The 25,740-nt window shown below is 39.7% G+C and overlaps 1 protein-coding gene across 1 annotated transcript in view; it reads left to right on the top strand.

Annotated features, from left to right (window-relative positions):
* Positions 1-15,383: 15,383 nt before the first annotated feature.
* POPDC1 (popeye domain cAMP effector 1) overlaps positions 15,384-25,740 on the top strand; it is a 38,904-nt gene continuing 28,547 nt past the window's right edge. The window contains exons 1-3 of the mRNA XM_008007472.3: positions 15,384-15,626; positions 19,066-19,302; positions 23,379-23,503. Of these exons, the coding sequence (XP_008005663.1) occupies positions 19,077-19,302; positions 23,379-23,503 (351 nt within the window). The 5' untranslated portion in view covers positions 15,384-15,626; positions 19,066-19,076. The remainder of the gene's footprint in view (positions 15,627-19,065; positions 19,303-23,378; positions 23,504-25,740) is intronic.

The raw sequence follows: 25,740 nt of genomic DNA, 5'->3' as shown, positions 1-25,740 counted from the left end.
CAGCGAGGGTTCACCGGGACTGCACAGCCCATCACACAAACACAAGGGTCTGCCTCACAGCAAGTGCTTCAGCTTTGTGAATTTAAGAAAGAACCCTAGTTGCAGATCTGATCCCTTCCTCTGGAAAACTGGTTTTCTGAAGATCACATGCAGCCTATATTCTCTGATACATTATCAGATATTTAACAAGTGTATATTGAGCACCTTCTATGGCTCTAGGTGCTGACCTGGGCATGGGGATACATCAGGTAACAGATGGAGATCCCACCCCTCATAGAGCTTACATTCTGGGGATGTGGGAGACATAATAAAGTAAATCAGAAAAATCTATATTTAGAAGGTGATAGTACCAAGGGGAGTGATAAATTAGAGAAGATGGGTAAGAAAGGGCATTGCAATTTTCATAGGGTGGTCAAGGAAGGCCTCCACAAGAAGGAATGTTTGAATGAAGACCTGAAAGAGGCAATGGAAGAATCCATGCAGATATCCGGGGGAAGAGCAATTTGGGCAAAGGGGACAGCAACTGAGCAGGCCCTTAGGCATGAGCATGACTGGCCTGTTCCAGGAGCAGCTGGAAGGCTAGCGTGGCTGGCACAGAATGAACAGAAACTAACTGTGGGCGGACTGGGTAAGGCCTAAATAAGTCATGGTAAGGATTTTGATTTTTTTCTAAGAGTGACCAGAAGCCATTGTAGGGTCTGAAGTAGAAGAGTGATATGATCTGCCCCATGTTTTAATAGGATCACTCTGGCTAGCCTGCTGAGAATAGACTAGGGGGAGGAGAGAAAAGAGTGAACTTGGAAAGTAAAAAGAGGATTAAGAATGAGATGCCTGCTAGACACTGAAATAGAGTAGATAGCTAGAGATAATAGCCTGGAGTTCCAAAGAAAAGTCTGGGCTCTAGACAGCTTTGGGAGTATTTAGCATATACATGGTGTTTAAAGCCATTAGTCTCCATGAGATGGCCGAAAGAGTGAGTGTAGATTCCGAAGAAAAATGGTCTGAAGGCTTGCCTTGGAGCACTCCATTTTTAAGGGAACAAAGAGATGGGGAAGAGTCAGCAAAGGATTTGAGGAGGAGCAGCCAATGAGGTGGAAAGAAAATCAGGAGAGCCTGGGATCCTGGAAGCCAAGCAAAGAGGATTTCTGGGAGAAGGGAGTGATGAACTGTCTCAGATGTGGCTGAGAGGCCTGAGAATGAACCATTGGGTTAAGCAACATAGAAGTCATGGGGGAACTTAACAAGAGCAGTTTTGGTGGAGTGAGCAGGAATGAAGACTAAAGCAGGCTGAAGGAGAATGAGAGGCACAAAGTTGGAACAGTAAGGGTAGGTAAGTTTTTCAAGGAGTTTTGATGTGAACTGAAACAGAAACGGTCAACAGCCTGGGCAGAAAGTGGGGTCAAGAGAGGGGATTGTTACTGATTTTCAGATAACATGGCACATTTGCATGCAGATGGAAATGATCCAGAAGTGAGGAGTGAACTGCGGGAGTGATGACCTTGAGCAGGTGATGGGATCCAGTGGCCTTAAACAGAAATGTGGACAATTCTTCATTAATAAAAAGAGAAGAGTATCTGGGAGAGTAGTTGCTGGCAAGTGGGAGATGTGGTGAGAGGTTGTGGTATACAAACACAATTTTCAGCCACAGAAAATAATGAAATACTGTCATTTCCAACGACATGGATGGAACTGGAGGACAATATTTTAAGTGAAATAAGCCAGGTACAGAGAGAGAAATATTGCATGTTCTCACTCATTTGTGGGAGCTGGAAAAAAAAAAAACTGAATTCATGGAAATAGAAAGTAGAATGATGGTGACTAGATACTGAGAAGGGTAGTGGATAAAGGGGGTATGAAGTGGAATCGTTAATGGATACAAAAATACCATTAGATAGAATGAATAAGATGTAGTATTCAGTAGCACAATAAATAGGGTGACTATAGTTAACAACAAATTATTGCATATTTTTAATTATATTTTAATTATAATTATTTTATTATATTCATATTATATTATATTTATATATTTAATTATATTTTAATTATTTTAATTATAAATTATTAAAATATAATTATTTTAAAATATAAAATATAATTATTAAAATATAATTAAAATAATTATAATTATTTAATTATAATGTTCCCAATGCAAAAAAATGATAAATGCTTGAGGTGACAGGTATTCCAATTACCCTGACTCAATCATTACACACTGTATACCTGTATCAAATACCACATGTACCCCAGAAATATATACAACTATTATGTACCCATAACAACTGTTAAATGTTTTAAAAAGATGTTTCTTGCCATTTTAGGCAGTTATAGTTTATTCTTCTTAATTTAATTAATTTATTTATTTTTGCAAAGAGGTCTCACTCCATCACCCAGGATGGAGTGCAGTGGCATGACCACGTCTCACTGCAGCCTAGAACTCCCAGGCTCAAGTGACCCTCCCACCTCAGCCTCCCAAGTAGCTGCAACTACCATGGTATGTGCCACTATGCCCTGCTAATATTTTTTTTAAGAGATGGGGTCTTGCTATGTTGCCCAGGGTGATCTTGAACTCCTAATTCCTCCCTGGATCGAACGCAATGTTGCTTGGGTAGTTGGTCTCTGGGTATCTGGGCTGATGGCCCCTAGATGTAGTTGGCTCTGCTGCTGCCTCTGACTTGGAGGCCTCTGCATTCTTCCCCTACTGCTATGGTCTGACCCGAAGCATTTCCCACCCATTAGACCACTCTGTGTTTCTGAATGAATGAATGAATTTTGAATGAATCTCAGGCTTAAACCTTCCCTCTGCTCCACCATCTCTTTCCACTCCTTCCAAACCTATCTTTTCCGAGTTATTCCTGTTCCATCATTAATCAGCTAGACAGGACAGGGGAGAAGCGGACGTTGGTGATGGAGAGTGTGAGGGTGGGCAGTGGGGTGGAGTGTCATTGTCATGGTGAGGGGTCACCATAATTCTAATAAAGTAATATAACCTGGTAGAATATTAAGTGTCACTTTGTTATTTATTCTCTCTTATTAGAAAAATAATGGCCAGACGCGGTGGCTCACGCCTGTAATCCCAGCCCTTTGGGAGGCCGAGGTGGGTGGATCACAAAGTCAGGAGATCGAGACCATGGTGAAACCCCATCTCTACTAAAAATACAAAAAATTAGCTGGGCGCAGTGGCAGGCACCTGTAGTCCCAGCTACTCGGGAGACTGAGGCAGGAGAATGGCATGAACCTGGGAGGCAGAGCTTGCAGTGAGCTGAGATTGCACCACTGCAGTCCAGCCTGGGTGACAGAGCGAGACTCCATCAAAAAAAAAAAAAAGAAAAATAATGTATTATAAACAAGTTAGAATAGAAAAAAGAAAAGACAATCATTCCACTATCCTAACCCAATTTCTATTAACATATTGGTATACATTTCTTCTACTGTTTTCCCCATTCATAATAATTTAACTTGTAAAACACAATTTTTAAAAAGGTTTACTGTTTCTTCTATTGGAGAATTTACCGAGTTCCAAATATATGTAAATCACGTGCTAAGCACCATGGAGATATGAAAGATAAATCAGATATACTTCTTATCCTCCAGAAACTTTCGACCTAGAGGGAGAAAAAGACTTTTACATAAATATGTAAAAGGTAGCAAGTGATAAAGGCCATAACAGAGAGAGAGAAAAATGGCTCTAGGGAATCACATATCTGTAGTGTCACCTTAAAACAACTGGGAATCACATGCCAGCATGTTAAGTCATCAGTAATGTAAGTACTGAATGCCAAGTCATTAATAGCAATATTTCCTGTTTTATTTTTCCCATTCAACATCAATTTTCTGGGTATTACGTTTTATTTATTTATTAAACCAAGTCATCTGAAACCTTTAAAATGTGAAAAATTTCCTGATTCACACTGTAATGCTCTATTGCTTTTAGATGTCATTTTCTGAGCTTATAATATATTCATACACTTCTACTCAGATGACTTAGTATGGCTGATGTAAAAGATATTAAGAAATCCTATATTGTGGCATGCAGTAAAACTGCATAATAGTCCTGTATATCTCATGTAAACCCAAATCATCTTCTGTCAGAAACTGCTCCATCAAAAGTATTTCTATTCTTCCCACACTCTAAAAAGAGATTCAGTGGCTCTAAAATCTTTTTCAAAGCATGATCTTTTTGTTCTTTCATGGGAGTGAGGGTGCCTATAGTTTTCAAACTAAATAGCATTTGCAATCACTTTGTGTGGTTCTAAATTATATCAAATATGTTTGACCTTGGACTAGAGAAATGTTTCATCATGTTTACCAATTTTTTATGCAAAATGATAAAACTGCTGGATGTGGCTCATAAATATTTTATTAGGTGTTATATATGTATTAAACTAGAGAGGTGTCTTATTTTCATGAATTTATTACAATTTAAGTAGTAGAATAATAAAAATTTGCATTTAAATAATTCTTTTCTCCTGGGAACTGAGTGTTTTTGCACATCAATTAACGCTGGATGGCAGCGTCATTATTCCCAACTTTATTTTATTATTTCATCTTTATGATGTGCTGCTTTGGGTTTTTGTTTCTAGCCTTATGTCAAATTACTTGGCTGGCTATTATCAGGCCTCACATTTGCCTCCCAAACCAGCCTTTTTGGAGGATTAATTGTATAAAAGAATGATACAGAACTCTATGTCACATAGTAGAAACTCTATGATAATTGAAAGTTCTGTTTTCACCAGTTATAGATTAAAAGTCCTTACATGGCCTCAGTTTCTTTTTTTTTTTTTTTTTTTTTTTTTTTTTTTGAGAGGGAGTCTCACTTTGTCACCCTGGCTGGAGTGCAGTGATAAGATCTCAGCTTACTGCAAACTCTGCCTCCTGGGTTCAGCAATTCTTCTGCCTCAGCTTCCTGAGTAGCTGGGATTATAGGTGCCTGCCACCGCACCTGGCTAAGTTTTGTATTTTTAGTAGAGACTGGGTTTCACCATGTTGGCCAGGCTGGTCTCAACCTCCTGACCTCAGGTGATCCACCCACCTTGGCGTCCCAAAGTGCTGGGATTACAGGTGTGAGCCACTGTGCCCAGCCTATAGCTTCATTTTCAACCAATCAAAATCTTATCTATACCACTAAATTACATACTATTAAAAATTGCCAAAAGTTATTTTTCTACCATTAAGAAGTTTTCCTTTCTAACCACTAAATACCTCATATGAAGCAGCTGCTTACACACTAAATAAAATGGTACCTTTAAAAGTGTTGTCCTCAGAGACTAAATGGTGGTTGTTGGCATTTCTCTTCTCTGACAGTGGATATGCTTGAGATTTATAGATGGGCTTTATAGGTCCGTAAATTCCTAGAAGTTCCCAACAGGGAAAGAACAAAAGACAAGCGAGGTTGTCACTATAGCTGGTGCCAGACATTAGGGGTATCTGCCTAGGCCCCTGATCCAGTTTTGTTTTGAGGATCCAATCTGGCCCAGAGATTGAATCCTTCTGGTTACAGGTTGAAGCTTCTTAGGGAATTGAGTGGAATTCAGGGTCACTTCTCTGATCCTCTTTTCATACTTACCTTTTTTATTTAAAATATGATTTTGTTATGCCTGGTTACTTATAATAATTTCCTTCTCTTTGAAACAATTTCCAAAAGGATTAGGAAATCCTATGAAATGCTTCATCTATGGCCTTTGTTTGTTATTATTAATATTTAAAACAAATATTAACAAATGTAATTCTTCTGTTTTAGAAGAAAAGCTATGTGAAAAAGAATAGACAGAGGGGAGATCAGGGCTCTGGTTTTTGACAATATAGTTACTGTATACACATTTCTGCCAACCCCAGGATGGTGAATTACTGTAACTTAGCTCTGCCAACTGTCCAGTTTCTACAATCTAGACTGTTGCATATTTCATGAGTTTGCTTTTGAAGCCAATATCTTTTTTTTTTTTTTTTTTTTTTTTTTTTTTTTTTTTTTTTTTTTGAGTCGGAGTCTCGCTCTGTTGCCTAGGCTGGAGCGCGGTGGCACAATGTCAGCTCACTGCAAGCTCTGCCTCCTGGGTTCACACTATTCTCCTGCCTCAGCCTCCCAAGTAGCTGGGACTACAGGCACCCACCACCATGCCCAGCTAATTTTTTGTATTTTTAGTAGAGACGGGGTTTCACCGTGTTAGCCAGGATGGTCTAGATCTCCTGACCTCATGATCTGCTGGCTATTCCAGGGAAATCCCAAACTACTGGAAATTTTAGCATGCATCAAAGTCTTATAATGTATAAGCAAGTTTCATTTAAAATACCTTGCATATTCTGTATTCCATCTATTTAAAACAGGCAAATACATAGAAAAATGAAACTACATTTTAGCTACCAATTTTTTGTGTTCACAGGATAGTTTAACTATTTCTTCAGACTAGGGAATTTTGATGATTCAAATTCATTTCCATTAAACAATTAAACTAGAATTCAAATAATTTTTATGAATTTGAACCATGTGCAGGGCACTATTGGGGGATACAAGAGATACGCAATTATGCTACCAAGAACTAGATGCCAGGCATTTTAAAAAACAATCTCTAAAAGTCAAAATCATCTTGGTGACTATGAGTTATTTTCTCAGTTTTATACACAAGTAAACTGAGGCTCAGAAGAGATAATTATCTGAATATACATACAGCTTATTAAATACAAAACTATTGTTCAAATCCAGCTGCTAATTCCAAAGCTACCACTCTGAACTGCCTTCATAATTCACTATCTTCTTAAAGTTCGGGGTCACTTTTTAAAATTTTGGTTGTGTGTGTGTGTGTTTTTTTGTTTTTTTTTTTGAGACTGAGTCTTGCTCTGTTGCCAGGTTGGAGTATAGTGGTACGATCTCAGCTCACTGCAACCTCCGCCTCCTGGGTTCAAGCAATTCTCCTGCCTTGGCCTCCCGAGTAGCTGGGACTACAGGCGTGCACCACCACGCCCAGCTAATTTTTGTATTTTTAGTAGAGACAGGGTTTCACTATGTTGGCCAGGATGGTGTCGATCTCTTGACTTCGTGATCCGCCTGCCTCGGCCTCCAACAGTGCTGGGATTACAGGTGTGAGCCACCGTGCCCGGCCGCGTGTGTTTTTTTTCCATTGTGTTTTGTTTGTTTGTTTTTTGAGACAGGGTCTTGCTCTGCCGCCCTTGCTGGAGTGCAGTTATATGATCACAGCTCACTACAGCCTCAGCTTCCCAGGCTCAAGGGATCCTCCCCTCAGCTGAGGTGAGGAGCTCAGACTGAGACTACAGGCGCCAAGTCGCCATGCTGGCCCATGTGTAGAGATAGGGTTTTGCCATGTTACCCAAGCTGGTCTCAAACTTTTGGGCTCAAGCAAACGGCCTGCTTCAGCCTCCTAAAGTGCTGGGGTCACAGGCATAAGCCACCATACCCAGCCTGTGTGTCACTTCTTTTAGGAGCTGTGAAGCCTTTTGGTGAAAGTTTATTATCCAATGATTAAATTGTTACATGACTTCTTTAGGGAGTTTCTCCCTGCATTGAACATTGACAATATTTGGACACTGCAATTTTTAGACGGTGGGACTTGTGAAACAATACAAAAGTTAAGGCCCTTTGCTTTGAGATGTTGTTTCTAGTTTTCTATCTAACAAAAATATAGATCTGTTGAGTGCATAACCTGCTTGGTTATTTTGAACAAAGTAAGTAATTGAATCAATTTATGAAGTAAAAAACACATCTATTAGAATGGCTAGAATTCCCCACCCCAACCTACAAAAAAATGGTAGTATTAAATGTTAGTACAGATGTGAAGCAACAGGAACTGTCATTCATTGCTAGTGAGATTGCAAAATGGTGCAGCTACTTTGGAAGACAGTTTGGAAGGTTTCTTACAAACCTAAACGTAGTCTTACCATATGATCCTAGGTATTTACCCAAATGAGTCGAAAATATATGCACACAAAAAACTCCACACAAATGTTTATGTATGTTGAGACATAATTTGCCAAAACTGGAAGAAACCAAGATGTCCTTAAAATGGTAAATGAATATATGAACTGTGATACATCCAGTAATAAAAAGATATGGGCTATTAAAACTCAAAAAGACATGAAGGTTACAGCTGATACCACAGAAACAGAAAAGATCATAAGATACTACTATGAATAATTATATGCCCATAAATTGGGTAACCTAAAAGAAATAAATAAACAGCTAGAAACAGAAAACCTACCAAAACTAAGTCACAAAGTAATAGAAAATCTGAACAGACCAACAACGGTGAGGAGAATGAATAGTAATAAAAAGACTCAACGAGAAAAGTATAGGACCAAATGACTTCACTGGTGAGTTCTACCAAATATTTAAAGCTTCAATCTTTAACTTTTAATTTAACATCAGTCTTTTTCAAACTCTTCCAGAAAGCCAAAGAGGAGAGAACACTTCCAAACACGTTTTATGGGCCCAGCATTATCCTCATACTAAAGCCAGATAAGGACACCACAAGAAAAGAAAATGACAGGCCAATATCCCCGATGAACATAGAAGCAAAAATCCTCAACAAAATACTAGCAAACTGAATTCAACAACACATTAAAGATATCATACACCCTGATCAAGGGGGATTTATCCCTGGGATGCAAGGATAGTTCAACATATACAAATAAATAAATATGATACACTACACTGACTGAATGAAATATAAGCACCATATGATGATCATCTCAGTAACTGCAGAAAAACATCTGACAAAATTCAACATCCTTTCATGATAAAAACTCTCAAAAGGAATGTTCCTCAACACAATAAAGGCCATATATCACAAGCCCACAGCTAACATCACACTCAGTGGAGAAGGCTAAAAGCTGACTGGGCATGGTGGCTCACGCCTGTAATTCCAACACTTTGGGAAGCCAATGTGGGAAGATCACTTGAGGTCAGGAGTTTGAGACCAGCCTGGCCAACACAGTAAGCAGTGAGACCTGTCTCTGAAAAAATGTAAAAATTAGCAGGGTGTGGCAGCACACAGCATTAGTTGCAGTTACTCAGGAGGCTGACAGAAGAGGATTACTTGAGCCCAGAGTTCAAGGCTACAGTGAGCTATGATCATGCCACTGCATACTAGACTGGGCAACACAGCAAGACCCCGTCTCAAAAAAACAAAGAAAAAGGAAAAGCTGAAGTCAGGAACAAGATAAGTATGTCTTGTCTTCTATTTAAGACAGTACTGAAAGTCCTCGCTGGGGCAGAAAAAGGAATACAAGGCTTCCAAATCAGACAGGAAGAAGTAAAATTGTATGTTTGCAGAAGACATGATCTTATATTAAAAAACCCTGTATACTTCACCAAAAACTATTAGAACTAATAAGCGCATTCAGTAAAATTAAAGGATATAATATCAACATGTGAAAATCAGTTGTATTTCTATATGTGAATAACAACCTATCTGAAATGAGGTAGCAATCTCATTTGACAACAGCATCAAAACAATAAAATATTTAGCAATTAATTTAACCAAGAACATGAAAGACCTATACATTAAAAGTATAAAACGATGAAATACATTGAAGAAGACACAAATAAATGAAAATATGTCCTACGTTCATGGTTTGGAAGAATTAATATTATTAAAATGTCTATACTACCAAGAGTAATCTATAAACTCAATGCATTTTCTATCAAAATTCCAATGGCATTTTTCACAGAGATAGAAAAAAATCCTAAAATTTGTATGGAACTACAAAAGGCCCCAAATAGGACAGGCGCTGTGGCTCACCACGCCTGTAATCCCTCCCAGTACTTTGGGAGTCCCAGGTAGGTGGATCATGTGCAGTCAGGAGTTCGAGACCAGCCTGGCCAACATGGGGAAACCGCGTCTCTACTGAAAATACAAAACTTAGCCAGGCATGGTGGTGGACACCTGTAATTCCAGCTACTTGGGAGGCTAGGGCAGGAGAATCGCTTGAACCCAGGAGGCAGAGATTGCAGTTAGCCGAGATCGCACCACTGCACTCCAGCCTGGCCGACAGAGCGAGACTCCATCTCAAAAAAACCAAACCAAACCAAACAAAACCCAAATAGCCAAAGTAATCTTGAGAAAGAAAAACAAAGCATGGGGCATCACATCTCCTTATTTCAAGCTGTATTAGAAACCTGCAGTAATCAGAACAGTATGGTGCCAGCATAAAATCACACGTATAGACCAATGTAACAGAATAGCCCAAAATGAGTCCATGTGTTTATGATCAAGTAATTTTTGATGAGAGCACCAAAAATATACAATGGGGGAAAGATAGTATCTTTAATAAATTGTTTTGGGAAGACTGACTATTGGACCCTTATCTTATACCACTCACAAAAATTAACTCCAAATGGATTAAAGACTTAAATGAAACCATAAAACTACTAGAAGAAAATGTAATTAAAAAAAATACAAAAGAAAATGTAAGAAAAAGTATTCTTGACATTGGTCTTGGCCATGACCTTTTGGATATGATACCGAAAGCAAAAACAAACAAGTGGGATTCCACCAAACTTAAAGGCTTCTGCACAGCAAAGGAAACACTCAACAAAATGCAAAGGCAACTTATGGAATGGGAGAAAATATTTGCAAACCATACCTCTGATAAGGTGTTAATATCCAAAATATGTAAGAAATTTATAGCAATAAATAGATCAATAAATAGTAGGTAAAGGACTTCAATAGACATTTTTCCAAAGACATACAAATGGTTAACAGATACACGAAAAGGTGTTCACCATTACTATCATCAGAGAAATGCAAATCAAAACTACAATGAGATAATCGCCTCACACCTGTCAGAATGGCTATTATCAAAAAGATAAGAGATAACAAGTATTGGCCAGAATGTGAAGAAAAGGGAGCCCTTGTGCATTGTTGGTGAGAGTGTAAATTGGTATAGCCATTATGGAAAACAGTATGGAGGTTCCTCAAAAAATTAAAAATATAATTACCATATGATCCAGCAAGCCCCCTTCTAGGTATATATTGAAGGAAATAAAATCAGTATCTCAAAGAGATGTCTGCACTCCCATGTTCATTGCAGCAGTATTAACAACAGCCGAGACAGGGAAACAATGTAAGTGTCCGCTGAGGAAGGAATAGATAAAGAAAATGTGGCATATGTACACAATGAAATATTATCCAGCCATAAAAGGAAATTCTTTCATTTGTAACATGAATAAAAATGGAGGGCTTACACTGAGTGAAATAAGTCAGATAGAGACAGACAAATGTTGTATGATCTCACTCATGCATGGAATCTAAAAAAGTTGAACTCATAGAAACAGAGAATACAGTTACCAGGGGCTGAAGAGTGGGGAAATTGGGGGAGAACGTGGTCAAAGGGTACAAACTTCCAGTTATAAGATGAATAAGTTCTGGGGATCCAATGTATGGAGCAGTGGCTCCAGTTAGCCATATTGTATTTCATAACTGAATTTGCTAAGAGAGTAGATCTTACATATTCTCACTACACACATAAAAATGGTAACTGAGGTGATGGATGTGTCAACTAATTTGATTGTGCTAATCATTTCACAATATATAGATATATCACATTTAAAAAAAAAAAGGCATGGAGGAAACTTAAATGCATACTGCTTAGTGAAAGAAGCCAATCTGAAAAGGCAATACATCATATAATGCCAACAATAGGATTTTTGGCAACAATATTTTGGAAAAGGCAAAACTATGAAGACAGTAAAAAGATCAGTGGCTGCCAGAGGTGTGGGAGGAGGATAGACAGAGGGATGAAGAACTGGAGCACAGTAGATTGAGATTGTTCTGTATGATACTGTAATGGTAGATACACGACATTATACATTTGGCAAAACCTGCAGAATCTACAGCATGAAGAGTGAACCATAAAGTAAACTACAGACCTTTGTTAATAATGGTGGATCAATTTGAGTCCTCCCTTTGTGACACACATACCACACTAATGCAAGGTGTTAATAATGGGGGAAGCTATCTGCTCAGTCATCTGTAAACTTAAACTGCTCTTTAAAAAAGTCCATTAATTTTTTAAAAATCAAAAGAAATGTAAAAACAATCAGTGAGGTTGGTTTTCAAACTGGTCACTGAAACGGTTAATGCAATAATTAATGAGAGGAATGTAGGTTCAGAAACCAGTCGTGACCAGAACTGTCTGCTATGAGACTATCAGAAGTAGCTATAGTCCCCATGCAATTAGTAATAACAGTTGAAATAACATCTACACTGATGTATACCATGGGCAGATTTATAGATAAGGAAGATAATGATACTTATGTGAGTACTTGTTTTTTGTTTTTTATTTGAGACAGAGTCTTACTCTATTGCCCAGGATGGAGTGCAGCGGTGTGATCTCGGCTGATTGCAACCTCTGCCTCCCGGGTTCAAGCGATTCCTGACCCTCAGCCTCCAGAGGAGCTGGATTACAGGCATGCACCACCATGCCAGGCTAATTTTTGTAGTTTGGTAGAAATGGGGTTTCACTATGTTGGCTAGAACTTCTGACCTCAGGTGATCTGCCCTCTTCGGCCTCCCAATATATGAGTACTTTTAAAACAAGTGACTCCCTCAGATCTTGTTTTATTTTCACAAAACTTATTCTATCTGAACTTTGAAGTCTCATTAAGGTTTTATCCAACTGGTAAAAGTAGACTAGGATGCCTATGGAGAAATAAAGGTAAAACTCACGATGTCAATCTAACACTAGCCAGAGTTTTTACAGAGGAGACAGACTGCCCTGTATTTCGTTATTTATGCTTCTTACCCTTTCATTCTACATGTATGTGCAAATTAGCTCCTTGCTTCATATTAACTTTCAAATAGCGCTCGGAAGCTTTCCATCTGACCTTTCTGTGGCCAGCAGGAGGAGACCAGGGAGCTTAACGCATTCCCATATCCTGGTTTCTGTGTCTAGAATTCTTGCTTTGAATTTTATAAAGCTACTATTCATACATCTGAGACAAGAAATTCAAATACAGTAAGATACTCATTATAAATAATGGTTTTAACCCTAGATGGGTTATAGTGAGGGGATTAGTTTTCCAATCTTCACTTTCTATAGAACACAGACTCAAAGAAAACACAGACTCTGTCAAAGGCTAGAACTCAAATCTTACAATAATTCAGTGCTCTTTTCATAAAAACGTGCTGTCTTTATATGATCTACATGCCTTACAGGTGTCCTATCCTGAAGGTAAGCAGTGGGTGTGTAATAGGTGACAATATATCTGAGTCACTTATAACACTGCCTGACACAAAGTATACTCTATGTAAGGGGTCAGTAAGCTTCTTCTGTAGAGCCAGACAGTAAACAGTTTAGGCTTTGCCGGCTGTAAAGTTTCTGTTGTAACTAATCAAAGCTGCCTTGGCAGCATGAAAGCAGCCATAAAAATCAACGTGACCAGGTTCCAATAAAACTTTATGGACACTGAATTCGAATTTTATATAATGTTCACATATCATGAAATATTTTTCTGATTTTTTTCAACCATAAAAAACGTAAAAACGGATGTAAAAACAGGCAGTGGGCTGGGGTTTTGGGGCACAGTTTGCTTTATATAATTAGTAGACATTATTATGATGTCTATAATATCTTTCTAGAAATTATTTTTAATGGTTGCTTAAACATAGAGTCTGTTTCTGTGTTTTTTATTTTTAATGGCTGCTTAAACTGGTAGGAGAGGGAAGATTCAAACCCAGCTTGTGTGACATCAAGGCCCATGCTCTTTCATAAACAAGATTGTCTGGATGTTCTATAATTTACTTAGTCCCCTGTGGTAAGAATGTAGGCTATTTCCAAAATTCATTATTACAACTCACCCTCCAGTGAACATCTGTGTAGTTAAGTCTTTACGTGCACATAGTATTATACCCATACCTTAAAATGTATTTAGTGGTAGCTATCAAAACGGCTGGCAGGGGTGTGTGCGCGCCTGTAATCCCAGCTACTCGGGAGGCTGAGGCAGGAGAATCGCTTGAACCCGGGGGGCGGAGTTTGCAGTGAGCCCAGATCGCGCCATTGCACTCCAACTTGGGCAACAAGAGCGAAACTCTGTCTCAAAAAAAAAAAAGGTTGACAGAGCATTTAAAGAAACAGACTCTAAAGAAGTAATCTCAAAAAGTAATCTTTTATGGTTACAAGAAAGTTCAGACATACTAGAAAAGGAGTTTTATAAATACCATATATATACATAGAACTTACGTCCCAAACACCATTTTAAGACCTTTATATATAATTACACCATTTAGTCCTCAAAACAATACTATGAAGTGCAGGGATAATTATCACTATCATCATCATCATTATCCCCATGTTCCTAAAAGGAAACTGAGGCACAGAAGGGCTAGGTAACTTCTCCAAGGTCACACAGTAAACTGGTAGGAGAGGGAGGATTCAAACCCAGCTTGTGTGACATCAAGGCCCACTCTCATACCAGGCTGCACTTGCCCAGTGTGCACCTCCAGGTACTCTTTATAATGTGCCTTCACACAATCGGTGGTGGTCTTTTTTATACTGAGATCACATTTCACATGCATGAACGACCTCATACTCTAATAACTGGTGCCAATTTTAACCCATAATGGGACACTTTTGGTGGAAACTGGGTACCCATCTAACCTTCCTCTATTGTCCTACAAGACACCTCCGCACCAACGCCAATTCATTAACTTTCCCTGTTTTTCTTACCCAAAATAGCTGTCCAGTAAACAGTAAAGGTGGATTGGAGCATACTCTCATGTCTTACTTTCCAATGTATGGCCCCAAATCTACATTCAGGTGGTGCTTTGCCTACAATGGAGGGCCCTGTACCGCCTGGGATTGCTGTTTCCATTAAGTACCCTTCTTTAAAAACAAAAACAGTGGCACGTGTCAGAAGTCCCTCCCGCGCGGCCTCTTCCCCCTCTTCTTCCGCAGCAGGAGGCCTGGCCCCCGCGTCCTGCACCCGTCTGGACCAGACGTTCAGCCTCCCCCTCCAGACTTGGACGGGAACTTGCGCGCACTCCGGGGTATTCCCTGTTTGTGCTGAGTTACACGCGAATCTCCCAAAAAGGAGATATGCAAGTGGGTCGTCCAGCTTTGAAGGGAAACGAGGATTCCCTTTCTCATTTTCTCTCCTGATTTCTCTCCCTAACCGGACCGCACTTCTCGAATTATCCCCGTGGGGAGGAACGACAAATGCCGCCGGTCCCACCAAACTGCCGCCCCCCACTCATGCCCAAACAAGGATAGACTCTTCTAGCGAGGGAACAAAAAAATAAATAAGCGGGCGTTTCAAACCGAGTCCTCGGGTGTGCAGACCCGCCGCGGAGTCCCAAGCTGGGCGGGCAGTCCTGGCAGCGGCGCGGGACTCCGCCCGCCGGGGGGCGCGGGGCGGCGGGCGCGTGCGCGGTACGGCCCCAGCCCTGGCCGCCGCCGCCCGCAGCCGCCGCTGCCGTAGCGATGCCTATTTTAGTCAAAGCGGCTGCGGGCTTGGGGACCCGGCCCGGGCAGCGGAGCTTCCGGACTCGCCGACCCGCCGAGGAGCGCGCGTCGGGCTCCCGTCGAGCAGCTCAGCCCGTGTTCCCCGCGTCCCGCGCCCCGAAGCTGCTGCTCCGAACTTTGGTCGGCGCTGCCCAGGCTCCCCGCCAGGGACCAGCCAGGTAAGGATGGGAGGCGCAGCTGCAGCCTGCTGTCCCCCCGCACCGGGCTGTGTGCGACCTCTCGCTCCCCTGGCTAAATCGGGAAGCGAAAGTTGGATCTCAGCCCCTCGGAGACCAACTTTGTCGGCCCAGGGGGCTGTTGCTTGTTCTCCGCGCCCGGGCAGCCAGGGGCGCCGCCCTCTGTCCCTCCTCGCTGGCCGCGCCCTCGAGGGGCTCCCGGCCCTTGGAGGCCGCCCTTCTCCCCGGGTCTGGGCCGTACGGCCACAGAGACCCTCAAGGGTCAGCGGCCGCCGCTCGGGTCAGGCAGCCCCAGCGTCCCCGGGTCCTCGGCCCCACCGAGTGCTGGCTCCCGCGCTCTGCGGCGGGCATGCCCCTTGGTGAGCTCCGCTTCTGCTCTCCCCGCCGGATCCCCGGGGTTCCTCGTCGCCCCCTGTAGGGCCACCGCGTGCCGCGCAGAGCCTGCGTGCAGCCGGGCGCGCAGTGTCGCCCACTCTGTCCCCGCTCCGAGAGTAGAGTGGGCCGCGGCGCTCACTCCTCACCCCCGCGTCCCGAGAGCGCCTGGCCGAGGAGGACCGTTGCGGCGGACCCTCCTTTAAGGAGCGAGGTTGCGGCGGACCCTCCTTTAAGGAGTGAGGTCAGAGGGCCCCGGGAGAGCGCCGATGGCTGGTGACCCGAGGTCCACGCCACCCACCCGCAGCCTCCTTCCCCGAGCCTTTGGGAACGGGTTGTTGGCCAGACAAGTCCCAGAAACTGCCTGCTTTGAAGCATGAATAAGTGCGAAAAGACTTAGCAATGTAATGCCATTTGCCATTCGGAAGATGTGTGAAGATTCAGTTAGAATTACAGAATGAATTAACTCGACTAGCAAGACTTGCTCGTTGCAGTTATCTTTTTCCGTTTTTTAGTTTGGTAAAGGTTTAATGTTAGTTTCAGCATTTAGCTATTTAGCCCTACAATCACCTATTTGAAAACCGAAAAACGGAACTTTACAAGTATGGGTAACTTAAGGACTTCAACTTTGGTGATCTGATGAGGGAAAGATAATTTCTCTTGATTTAGTCAAAATTAATCAGAAAAGTTTACCGATTTAGCAGTCTAACCTTTCTCTTTCCACCTATTCTCTGTATAGGAATTGTACAGTGTAAGCCACTAAACGATTAAGTGGTAATCAAAGTAAACTGATCTGATCAATATTTTCAACAATAGGTAACTGACATTTCACAATAGACAATTATATAGATATGTAGATACATCTGTATGCCTTTGCATGTATCTCTGTATATACATATCTCTTTAATAAGGTGTAGTGCATCAAAACATGCTTAGGATGACCCTGCCTTCTAAAAATTGCTAATATTTTTTGGTTCATGGGTCATAATTGTAGTTTTCCTGTCATTTTTCTTGGACCAGAAATTGGTACTTTTAATGTCACTTTAAGAACTTATAAAAGCTTGATATTGAATTATAGTGGATTAATAGGCAACATAGGTGAAATTGGGTGAACTCGAAGGGAATATGTATTGATTGACTGACTATGTAAATGTGTATTAGAACCATAGGCTATTAAAATTTTCCCTATTCCAAGGAAGAAACAGACCCGAGGAGCAGAAATGGCTTTCCCTGGCTTATGTGGCTCCCTGGTGGCTTGTGGTATAGAACCTGAGTCAACCTCAGAAAGGCTAGGCACTCTCCTGGCTTTATTACTGAGATGTGGGGAGACTGAACAGTGATTTCTAAAAGTATTTGTCAGGTTGAGGTTCCTTCAGAGTGGCTTTCTTCCCTGCCTCAGTGGCCTTCTCTACAGAGGCTAGGCCTTGGGAGTACATAGATAGATAAATATTATCCCTGCCTCGTAGAGGACAAACAGGACAATGGGAGTGTAGGTACATTCTACAGTGCTGTCGAAATGGTAGTTATTATTAAGCTATGTAATGCTAGGGTAGGTGATGTTAGGTTATGAGTGATAGAGGACATGTCATATCATTCTCTCTCCTGCAGAAGTTATGAGATTCATTCTCGTTTGGCCTTGAAAAGCAAACTTTGTATAAATGGAGTTATTAAAATAATGATCTCCCCCTCATCCTGATAGCTTATATATTTGCTGAGTTCAGACATTTGGAAAATAGGTGAATTTTTGTTTCTTCCCTTTTTGTAGCAAATCAATATCTAAGTCAACTATTACTATTTACGAGCTATTTCAACATTATGTAAAAAGATCTTCAGTTGACTTGATCATTTCATTCACAGTTTGTAAATTGGTGTGTTTGTTTTTTATCAGCTGTAAGCTGTGGAATTCTTTCACATTTGTCTGTTAACATCCTTTCAAAATACCCATTTTGTACCGATTAATTATTCTACTACCTAAAACCTTTACTTTAGTATGTTGAGAACAAGCAGAAAAGTAAGATTAATTGCTTTCTCAAGCAGAAAAGTAAGATTAATTGCATGACCTTATTTTGAAAGAAATACATATTTCTAAATTTACATGTATTTAGGGTCCCCATTTGGAATTTTCCTGAAGCAGAATAATTCATATATTCTGTAAACCTACATAGTATTTGGCAAGGACCAGATTTGTGCAATTAATAATAGAGTTTCTTTTAAGGACCAGAGACCGAAGACAGGTACCATAGGAAATGGTTTTATATAAGCATGTGTAAAATGTATATTTTTAAAATGTACTTGCTATAGACTTTAATATGTATAAGTAAACTGGAAGTTTACTACTTTTTAATTTGTGATATGCTACCAACTAGAATTATTATGGGAAATAAAGTAGAGATTTAAATTAGACAATAAAAGTTTCATGTTGTATCTCTCTGTGTATATATAAGTGTTTATATGGCTGTATATTATTTGCATATATGATAATGTATTATGTATGGTATAGTGATTTAATGGCGGTATACAAATCGAGCCTTCTAAATATCCTAAGCCTTCAAATAGATGTGAGGGTATTCATATTTTTTTAAGTATTCAAATAATTAGTTTTCTAGTTATTTTTCCTGTGTTTGGATTCAGTCACCAGTGGGAATTTGGTGGAAGACTAGACTAAATAACTTTGTAATTACCATGGTTTATGAACATTGGTGATTGTCTTAAAGACTAATTCCCTCACTCTTCCCTTCCCTACAAGTCTGTATATGTATATATGTGCCTATGAGGGAATAGTTGTGTGCTATGCTAAGTATAATGATAAGTATGTATCATTTCATTTAATCATAAGGCATATGAGGTATTATTATCATCCTTTAACAGGTAAGGAACTGAGTACATTTAATATGTGACAGAGTTGGGATTTGAATCTGGGTCTGTCTAATTCATAAGCACTAGAGAAGTCTATTTAATTCACAGAAATAATTTTGGTATAATACCTATGGAGGTAAAAAGATACAATTACCATTTTTATGATTTTACTTTTGTTTACTTGTTTTTACAGGAATTTTCAAAATGAATTATACAGAGTCCAGCCCATTGAGAGAATCAACTGCCATAGGTTTTACACCTGAGTTAGAAAGCATCATACCTGTGCCTTCCAATGAGACCGCTTGTGAAAATTGGAGAGAGATACATCATCTGGTTTTTCATGTAGCAAATATTTGTTTTGCAGTTGGGTTGGTTATTCCAACTACTCTTCACCTTCATATGATATTTCTTAGGGGGATGTTAACTCTAGGTAAGATACCTAACTAATATTTTATGTAACTTTTCTGTAACTGATATAAGATGGGCTTTGCATTGAGATCTTCAGAGTATTCTTTGTCAGGCCCATAGCAAGCCAAAAAATGTAAGTCTTCATTAATGAATTAGCAGTATATCAATTAGCTTAGGGCATAGGCCTTCACATGCCATATCTCTCCCTTACTTACTTTGTTTATATGTTCTTTCATGTGTTTAGGTTTTCCAGATACCAGAAAATTCATTCATGTGTAAGAGTGTGGACTTTAGAGCCAAATTGTGTGATTCAAATCCTGGTTCTACATCTTGTTAACTGTAACTTGGGCAAGTGATTTGATCTTTCTACTGCCTCAGTTTCCTCATGTATCAGATAAGGGTAAAAATAATACCACCTCCCAAAGTTGTTATGAATTAAATGTGTGTCATATATGTATTTAACTTGGAATATTGCCTGCACATAGTAAATACTGTATAGTTTTAACTGTTATTACTTGAAAAGATATTTGCTGTGGGCAGTAAAGAATCATTGGGAACAAAAACAATTACCCAGATGCAGTAGTTCAAATAAAACAAATTTTTTTTGGTCCCAGTAACCCTAATGAAGCAAGTTAAATTGATTCACATCAGAATATTAAAACAATTGAATCTGTTACTTTAGCCAGTGATTCTTGACAAATTACTCTCTATGTGATTACTTCCCTAATGGCCCATTTATTCAGGTGCATTTTTTTAGCACCTGTGATGTGTCAGACAAAGATTGAGGAAGGCCATCTTCATCCTTGAGAAAGACACTCTTGTGGGGGCTAGTAGAGAAACAGATGGGCAATCCCAGTATGGCATATCAGATGCTGGGATGCAGGTGTGCACCCATTATCCAGGGGTACACGGAGAAGGTGATAGGCTTAGTAGGAGGGCAGAGCAGGATCCCACTGAGGAGGTGACATGGGACCTGGATTTTGGAAGATGAGCAGGATTTCTCTGAGTGCATGTGTGCAGTATCCGAGCGAAGAGCACAGAAGAGAAGGAAATTGAGCATATTGGGATGAACATAGAGTAGTGCATTGTGCTTAAAAATATATGATAAATCGGCTGGACACAGTGGCTCATGCCTGTAATCCCAGCACTGTGGGAGGCCAAGGTGGGCAGATTACCTGAGGTTGGGAGTTCGAGACCAGCTTGGCCAACATGGTGAAACCTTATCTCTACTGAAAGTACAAAAACTAGCTGGACATGGTGGCAGGCGCTTGTAATCCCAGCTACTCGAGAGGCTGAGGCAAAAGAATCACTTGAACTCAGGAGACAGAGGTTGCAGTGGGCCAAGATTGTGCCACTTGGAATTTCTCTGAAGCAGAATAATTCATATATTCTGTAAAACTACATAGTGTTTGGCAAGGACCAAATTTGTGCAATTAATAAGAGTTTTTTTTAAGGACCAGAGACCGAAGACAGGTAACATAGGAAATGGTTTTATATAAGTATGTGTAAAATGTATATTTTTTTAATGTACTTGCTATGGATTTTAATATGTATAAGTAAACTGGTGACAGATTACTCTGTCCAACCTGGTGACAGAACTAGACTCCGCCTCAAAAAAAAAAAAAAAAGTGATAAATGACAAGGAAAAAGAGGCTGGAAGGTTAGTAGAAGCATGTGGGGCCTCAGTGGCTGTGTGACCTGTGAGTAAGGTGAGGACTACAGCAGCAGGAACAGGGAGTTGAATGGAAAAAAAAAATACTGTACCCTATAAAAAAGCAAACATCAATTACGAATTTTAAGACAGAGTTTCGGAGGTGGAGTGAACCAAAGATATTATCAAATCTAACACTTTATTCTATAAATGCAGAAAGAGAAACCTAGGCTAGGCATAGTGGCTAACGCCTGTAGTCCCAGCACTTTTGGAGGCTGAAGTGAGAGTATCTCTTGAAGCCAGGAGTTCAAAACCAGCCTGGGCAATGTAGTGAGACCCTGTGTCTACAAAAAATTTAAAAAGTAGCTGGGCATGGTGGCACACATCTGTGGTCCCAGCTATTTGGGAGGCTGCATGGGAGGATGGCTTGAGCCTGGGATGTCGAGGCTACTGCACTCCAGCCTGGGTGACAGAGCAAGACCCTGTCTCAAAAAAAAAAAAATTTAAAAAAGTGAAACCTAGAAAAATAAAATGACCCATCCAAAATTAAGATGGAGAAAAAACAGCCAAACCAGGACTATAATTCAGGTCCTCCAGTTTTTCTCTATCCTCCCATTGTATACCTTGTCTCCTTTAAATTAAAATATTTTAAATTGCTTCACTATTTGCTATGAAATATTACTTAAAGAATATTTAAATTTTTACATTTGGGGCTTTATTTAGGTGCCTCAAATCATTCTTATGAAATAAAAAATTGCAAGTGAGTAACTTTTAAAGTGGGAGGTTAGCTTTTGTGAGTATGCGTGAGTCAATGATTTATATCTTAATGATAGTTTTATTTTAAATGTATACACTGTATTAACTCTCCTACCATAAAATTGATCAAAAGAAACTGGGACTATTTTATATAAGGTAAGAGAATCAATAAGAAAACACAGGAAGATTCTCAGAGTTAAATGGATAATCACCAGGGGAAAATTCAGATGGCTAAAACATTTTGGTAAAATATGCAGGCTCACCAGTAATCATGGAAATGCAAAATAAAGTATACATAATTCCTCACTATCAAGTTAGGAGTTTTCACATTTTATAATACAGTCATGCATCGTATAACGAAAGTGGTCCCATAGTATAGTACCACATGTTCACCTTTTCCATGTTTAGATATATTTAGATATACGAATACTTACCATTGTGCTATAGTTGCCTGCAGTATTCAGTATTCAGTACAATAACAAGCTGTACTGTATTGGTTTACACCCTATAGTGTAGTAGACTGTGCCATCTGGGTTTATGTATGTATACTCTATGATGTTCACACAGCAACAAAATCATCTAATGAAATATTTCTCAGAATATATCCCTGTCATTGAACGACACATGACTATACTGACAACTTGATATTGGTATTTGTAGCTAGTAGGATTGTAAATTTGTAAAAACGTTTTGGAAAACAATTCTTCAATATTGTAAAAAACTATAAAGTTCATTCCCTAGATTCACCTTCAGGTAATCCAGACTAAGTAAACAATCACAAATACAGAAAAATTTGTATGTATAAAATTTTTTTTTCCACTTGTCAAAAATTATACCCTCAAAATCTTGTCTTTCCAGCAGTAGGGGGAGGGTTAAATAAATTATGGTTTAATCAGTTGCAGTCATTTAAAACTATGCTTGCAAAGAGTTTAATGAAATAGGAAAATCACTAGAATAAGTTAAAAAGGAGATTTTAAAATTGTATCTGTGCTAGGGTTGCCATCAGGTAAAACTGTATGAAAACTAATTCTGTAAGGCAGAATTAAATTATTTGATATTTAATGGCCTTTTTAAGTAGTAGAATTATGGATTTTTCCTCTTTAAAAATATTTTTTATACTTTGTATTTCCTGTATATTTTTAATACAGCTTTTATTCAACAAAGCATATATTTGGGTTTTTTTTTTGGTCACTGGACAAAAGACAAAATGAAACAATGTGATATTTGGCTTAGGTAGTTCTGAAATGTGTTTGATTTACAGTAGCCCCCACATCCAGTGGGGGATTCACTTTCTGTGGTCAACAACAGTCCAATAATATTAAATGGAAAATACCAAGAATAAACAATTCATAAGTTTTAAATGCAAGACATTCTGAATAGTGCAATGAAATATTGCAGTGTTCTGCTCTATCCTGCCTGGGATGTGAATCATCCCTTAGTCCAACTTATCCACACTATCTGTGTTACCCACCCAGTAGTTGCTTATTAGCTGTCTTGGGTATCAGATCGATAAAACATAGTGTTTATAGAGTTGTGTACTATCCATGGTTTCAGGCATCCACTGGGGGTCTTAGAAAGTATCACCTTCAGAAAAGGGAGGACTACTGTATATATAGAGGATATCAAATTTATTAAGCTCCCTGCTTAGGCTCTTCTAGATTATCTAACAGGTTAACTTTGCTCTTCAACAGGATGTACCCTTTATATTGTCTGGGCCACTCTCTACCGATGTGCCTTGGATATAATGATCTGGAACTCTGTGTTCTTGGGTGTCAACATTTTGCATCTGTCATATCTTTTATACAAGAAGAGACCGGTAATTACTAAAATTAATTAATAAGGAAGTGATTTTAAAGCTAAAACTTTGAAAGGTACTTTGTTGAGACTTAAAAGTAAGCATCTAGCATGTTTAGTCACTTAATATCATTTCTCTGAAGTTTTAGGCTTTCTGTTTACATATGCCTGAAAGTGAAACATTTTAGTACCATGAAATTTGTTCTACAAATGAGTTTTTAAAACTTTAAAAATCAATAGCATATGAGAGAACATGAATAATATTCTCCTTTTTAAGTCATATTACTTGATTTTTTTGTATTGATATTCACATGTTACCTGGAAATATCACTGCCCAGTTACAAAGTTACTTACTAATAGGCAACTTCTGTAAACATTCTTATGATTTACAAATAGTTCATACTAGTTTTTAGTGTAATAACTATATATTTTTCTAATGCCCAAAATGTTCATTTAAGAAAGTCACCAAATTTGGTGGGTTGCTACCAAAACACCAGTCTTTAACTTTTTCTTTTCAACTCTGATTTATCTTGTATTCCTTGATCATACCAAGAATAAAAATAGAGTAGGAAAACAGCAGGGTCCTAGAAATCACCCCATATGTATTTGCCAACTTTCCTAAGCACAGCAAACATTCAGTAAAGTAAAAGATACAATGCTTGCCTTAATCGTATGTTTGGGGCCAGATTTGCATGTAGAAAACCATCAGAAAACAAGACGATTCATTGAAGATTCTAATTTGGATGATACAGATGATATATAATAGGCATTCAACTAGATTGTAACCTCGTCCAGACATAGTGACTCAGTCTGTGTTGTTTTGCTGTATTATTCAGTTTTCTCTAGGTTATACTATGTAATAAATCTCAATGATATGTAACAGCAAATGGGCTTTTTTTCTCACCCACCTTGTATCTTGACTCTGGCAGCTATGTGTCAGCTGTGATTCTGTTCTATGCATCTCATTCATTTCAAGGTCTGTGCTGAAGCAGCAGGTTCTCTTTGGACCATGCATTGTCATGGCAGAGGGAAAAGTACTAGAGAGCAAAAGAGAAACACCCAATGTCTCTTAAAACTTTTGCTCAGAAGGGACATACATTGTTTCTGTTCACATTTCATTGGCAAAAACGAGTGGCATGGCCAAGTTTGATAATATGGGGCATGGGGTCGAGTAAGGGGATGTACAGTCCTCTTACAGAGGTTGGGAACAGTCAATAATTGGGAATAGTAATCTAACACACTTACTGTTGTATCCACTTTTCCTGTCGAACATGATTGGCACACAGTAGGTGCTCAAAAAAAACCTTTGATGAGTAAATGCTTTCAAAGAGGAAAAGAATTAGGCCAAGTGAAGTGGCTCATGCCTGTAATCCCAACACTTTGGGAAGCCTAGGTGGGTGGATTACCTGAGGTCAGGAGTTCAAGACCAGCATGGCCAACATAGCAAAACCGTGTCTCTACTGAAAAATACAAAAATTAGCCGGCGTGGTGGTGCACACCTGGAGTCCCAGCTACTCAGAGGCTGAGGCACAAGAATCGCTTGAACCCAGGAGGCGGAGGTTGCAGTGAGCCAAGATTGTGCCACCGCACTCCAGCCTGAGTGACAGAGCGACACTCTTGTCTAAAAAAAAAAAAAAGAGGAAAATAATTAATAAGAGGGCTTCATGCGGCTGGGCGCCGTAGCTCATGCCTGTAATTCCAGCACTTTGGGAGGCCTAGGTTGGAAGATCACTTGAGCCCAGGAGTTCCAGACCAGCCTGTGCAATATAACAAGACCCTGTCTCTACAAAAAAATTTAAAAATCGGCCGGGCGCGGTGGCTCAAGCCTGTAATCCCAGCACTTTGGGAGGCCGAGATGGGCGGATCACAAGGTCAGGAGATCGAGACCATCCTGGCTAACACGGTGAAACCCCGTCTCTACTAAAAATACAAAAAATTAGCCGGGCGAGGTGGCGGGCGCCTGTAGTCCCAGCTACTCAGGAGGCTGAGGCAAGAGAATGGCGTAAACCCGGGAGGTGGAGCTTGCAGTGAGCTGACATTCGGCCACTGCACTCCAGCCCGGGTGACAGAGCAAGACTCCGTCTCAAAAAAAAAAAAAAAAAAAAAAAAAAAAAAAAAAATTTAAAAATCAGGTGGATACAGTAGCACACACTGTTGTCCCAGCTTCTCGGGAGGATCACTGGATCCCAGGAGTTTGAGACTGCGGTGAGCTATGATCACACCACTGCACTCCAGCACAGGCAACAGAATGAGACTCTG

This window comes from Chlorocebus sabaeus, chromosome 13, assembly GCF_047675955.1.
Source record: "Chlorocebus sabaeus isolate Y175 chromosome 13, mChlSab1.0.hap1, whole genome shotgun sequence".
NCBI lineage: Eukaryota > Metazoa > Chordata > Mammalia > Primates > Cercopithecidae > Chlorocebus > Chlorocebus sabaeus.
The sequence above is the reverse complement of the archived record's forward strand: the minus strand, read 5'-3'. Positions and strand labels throughout refer to the sequence as shown.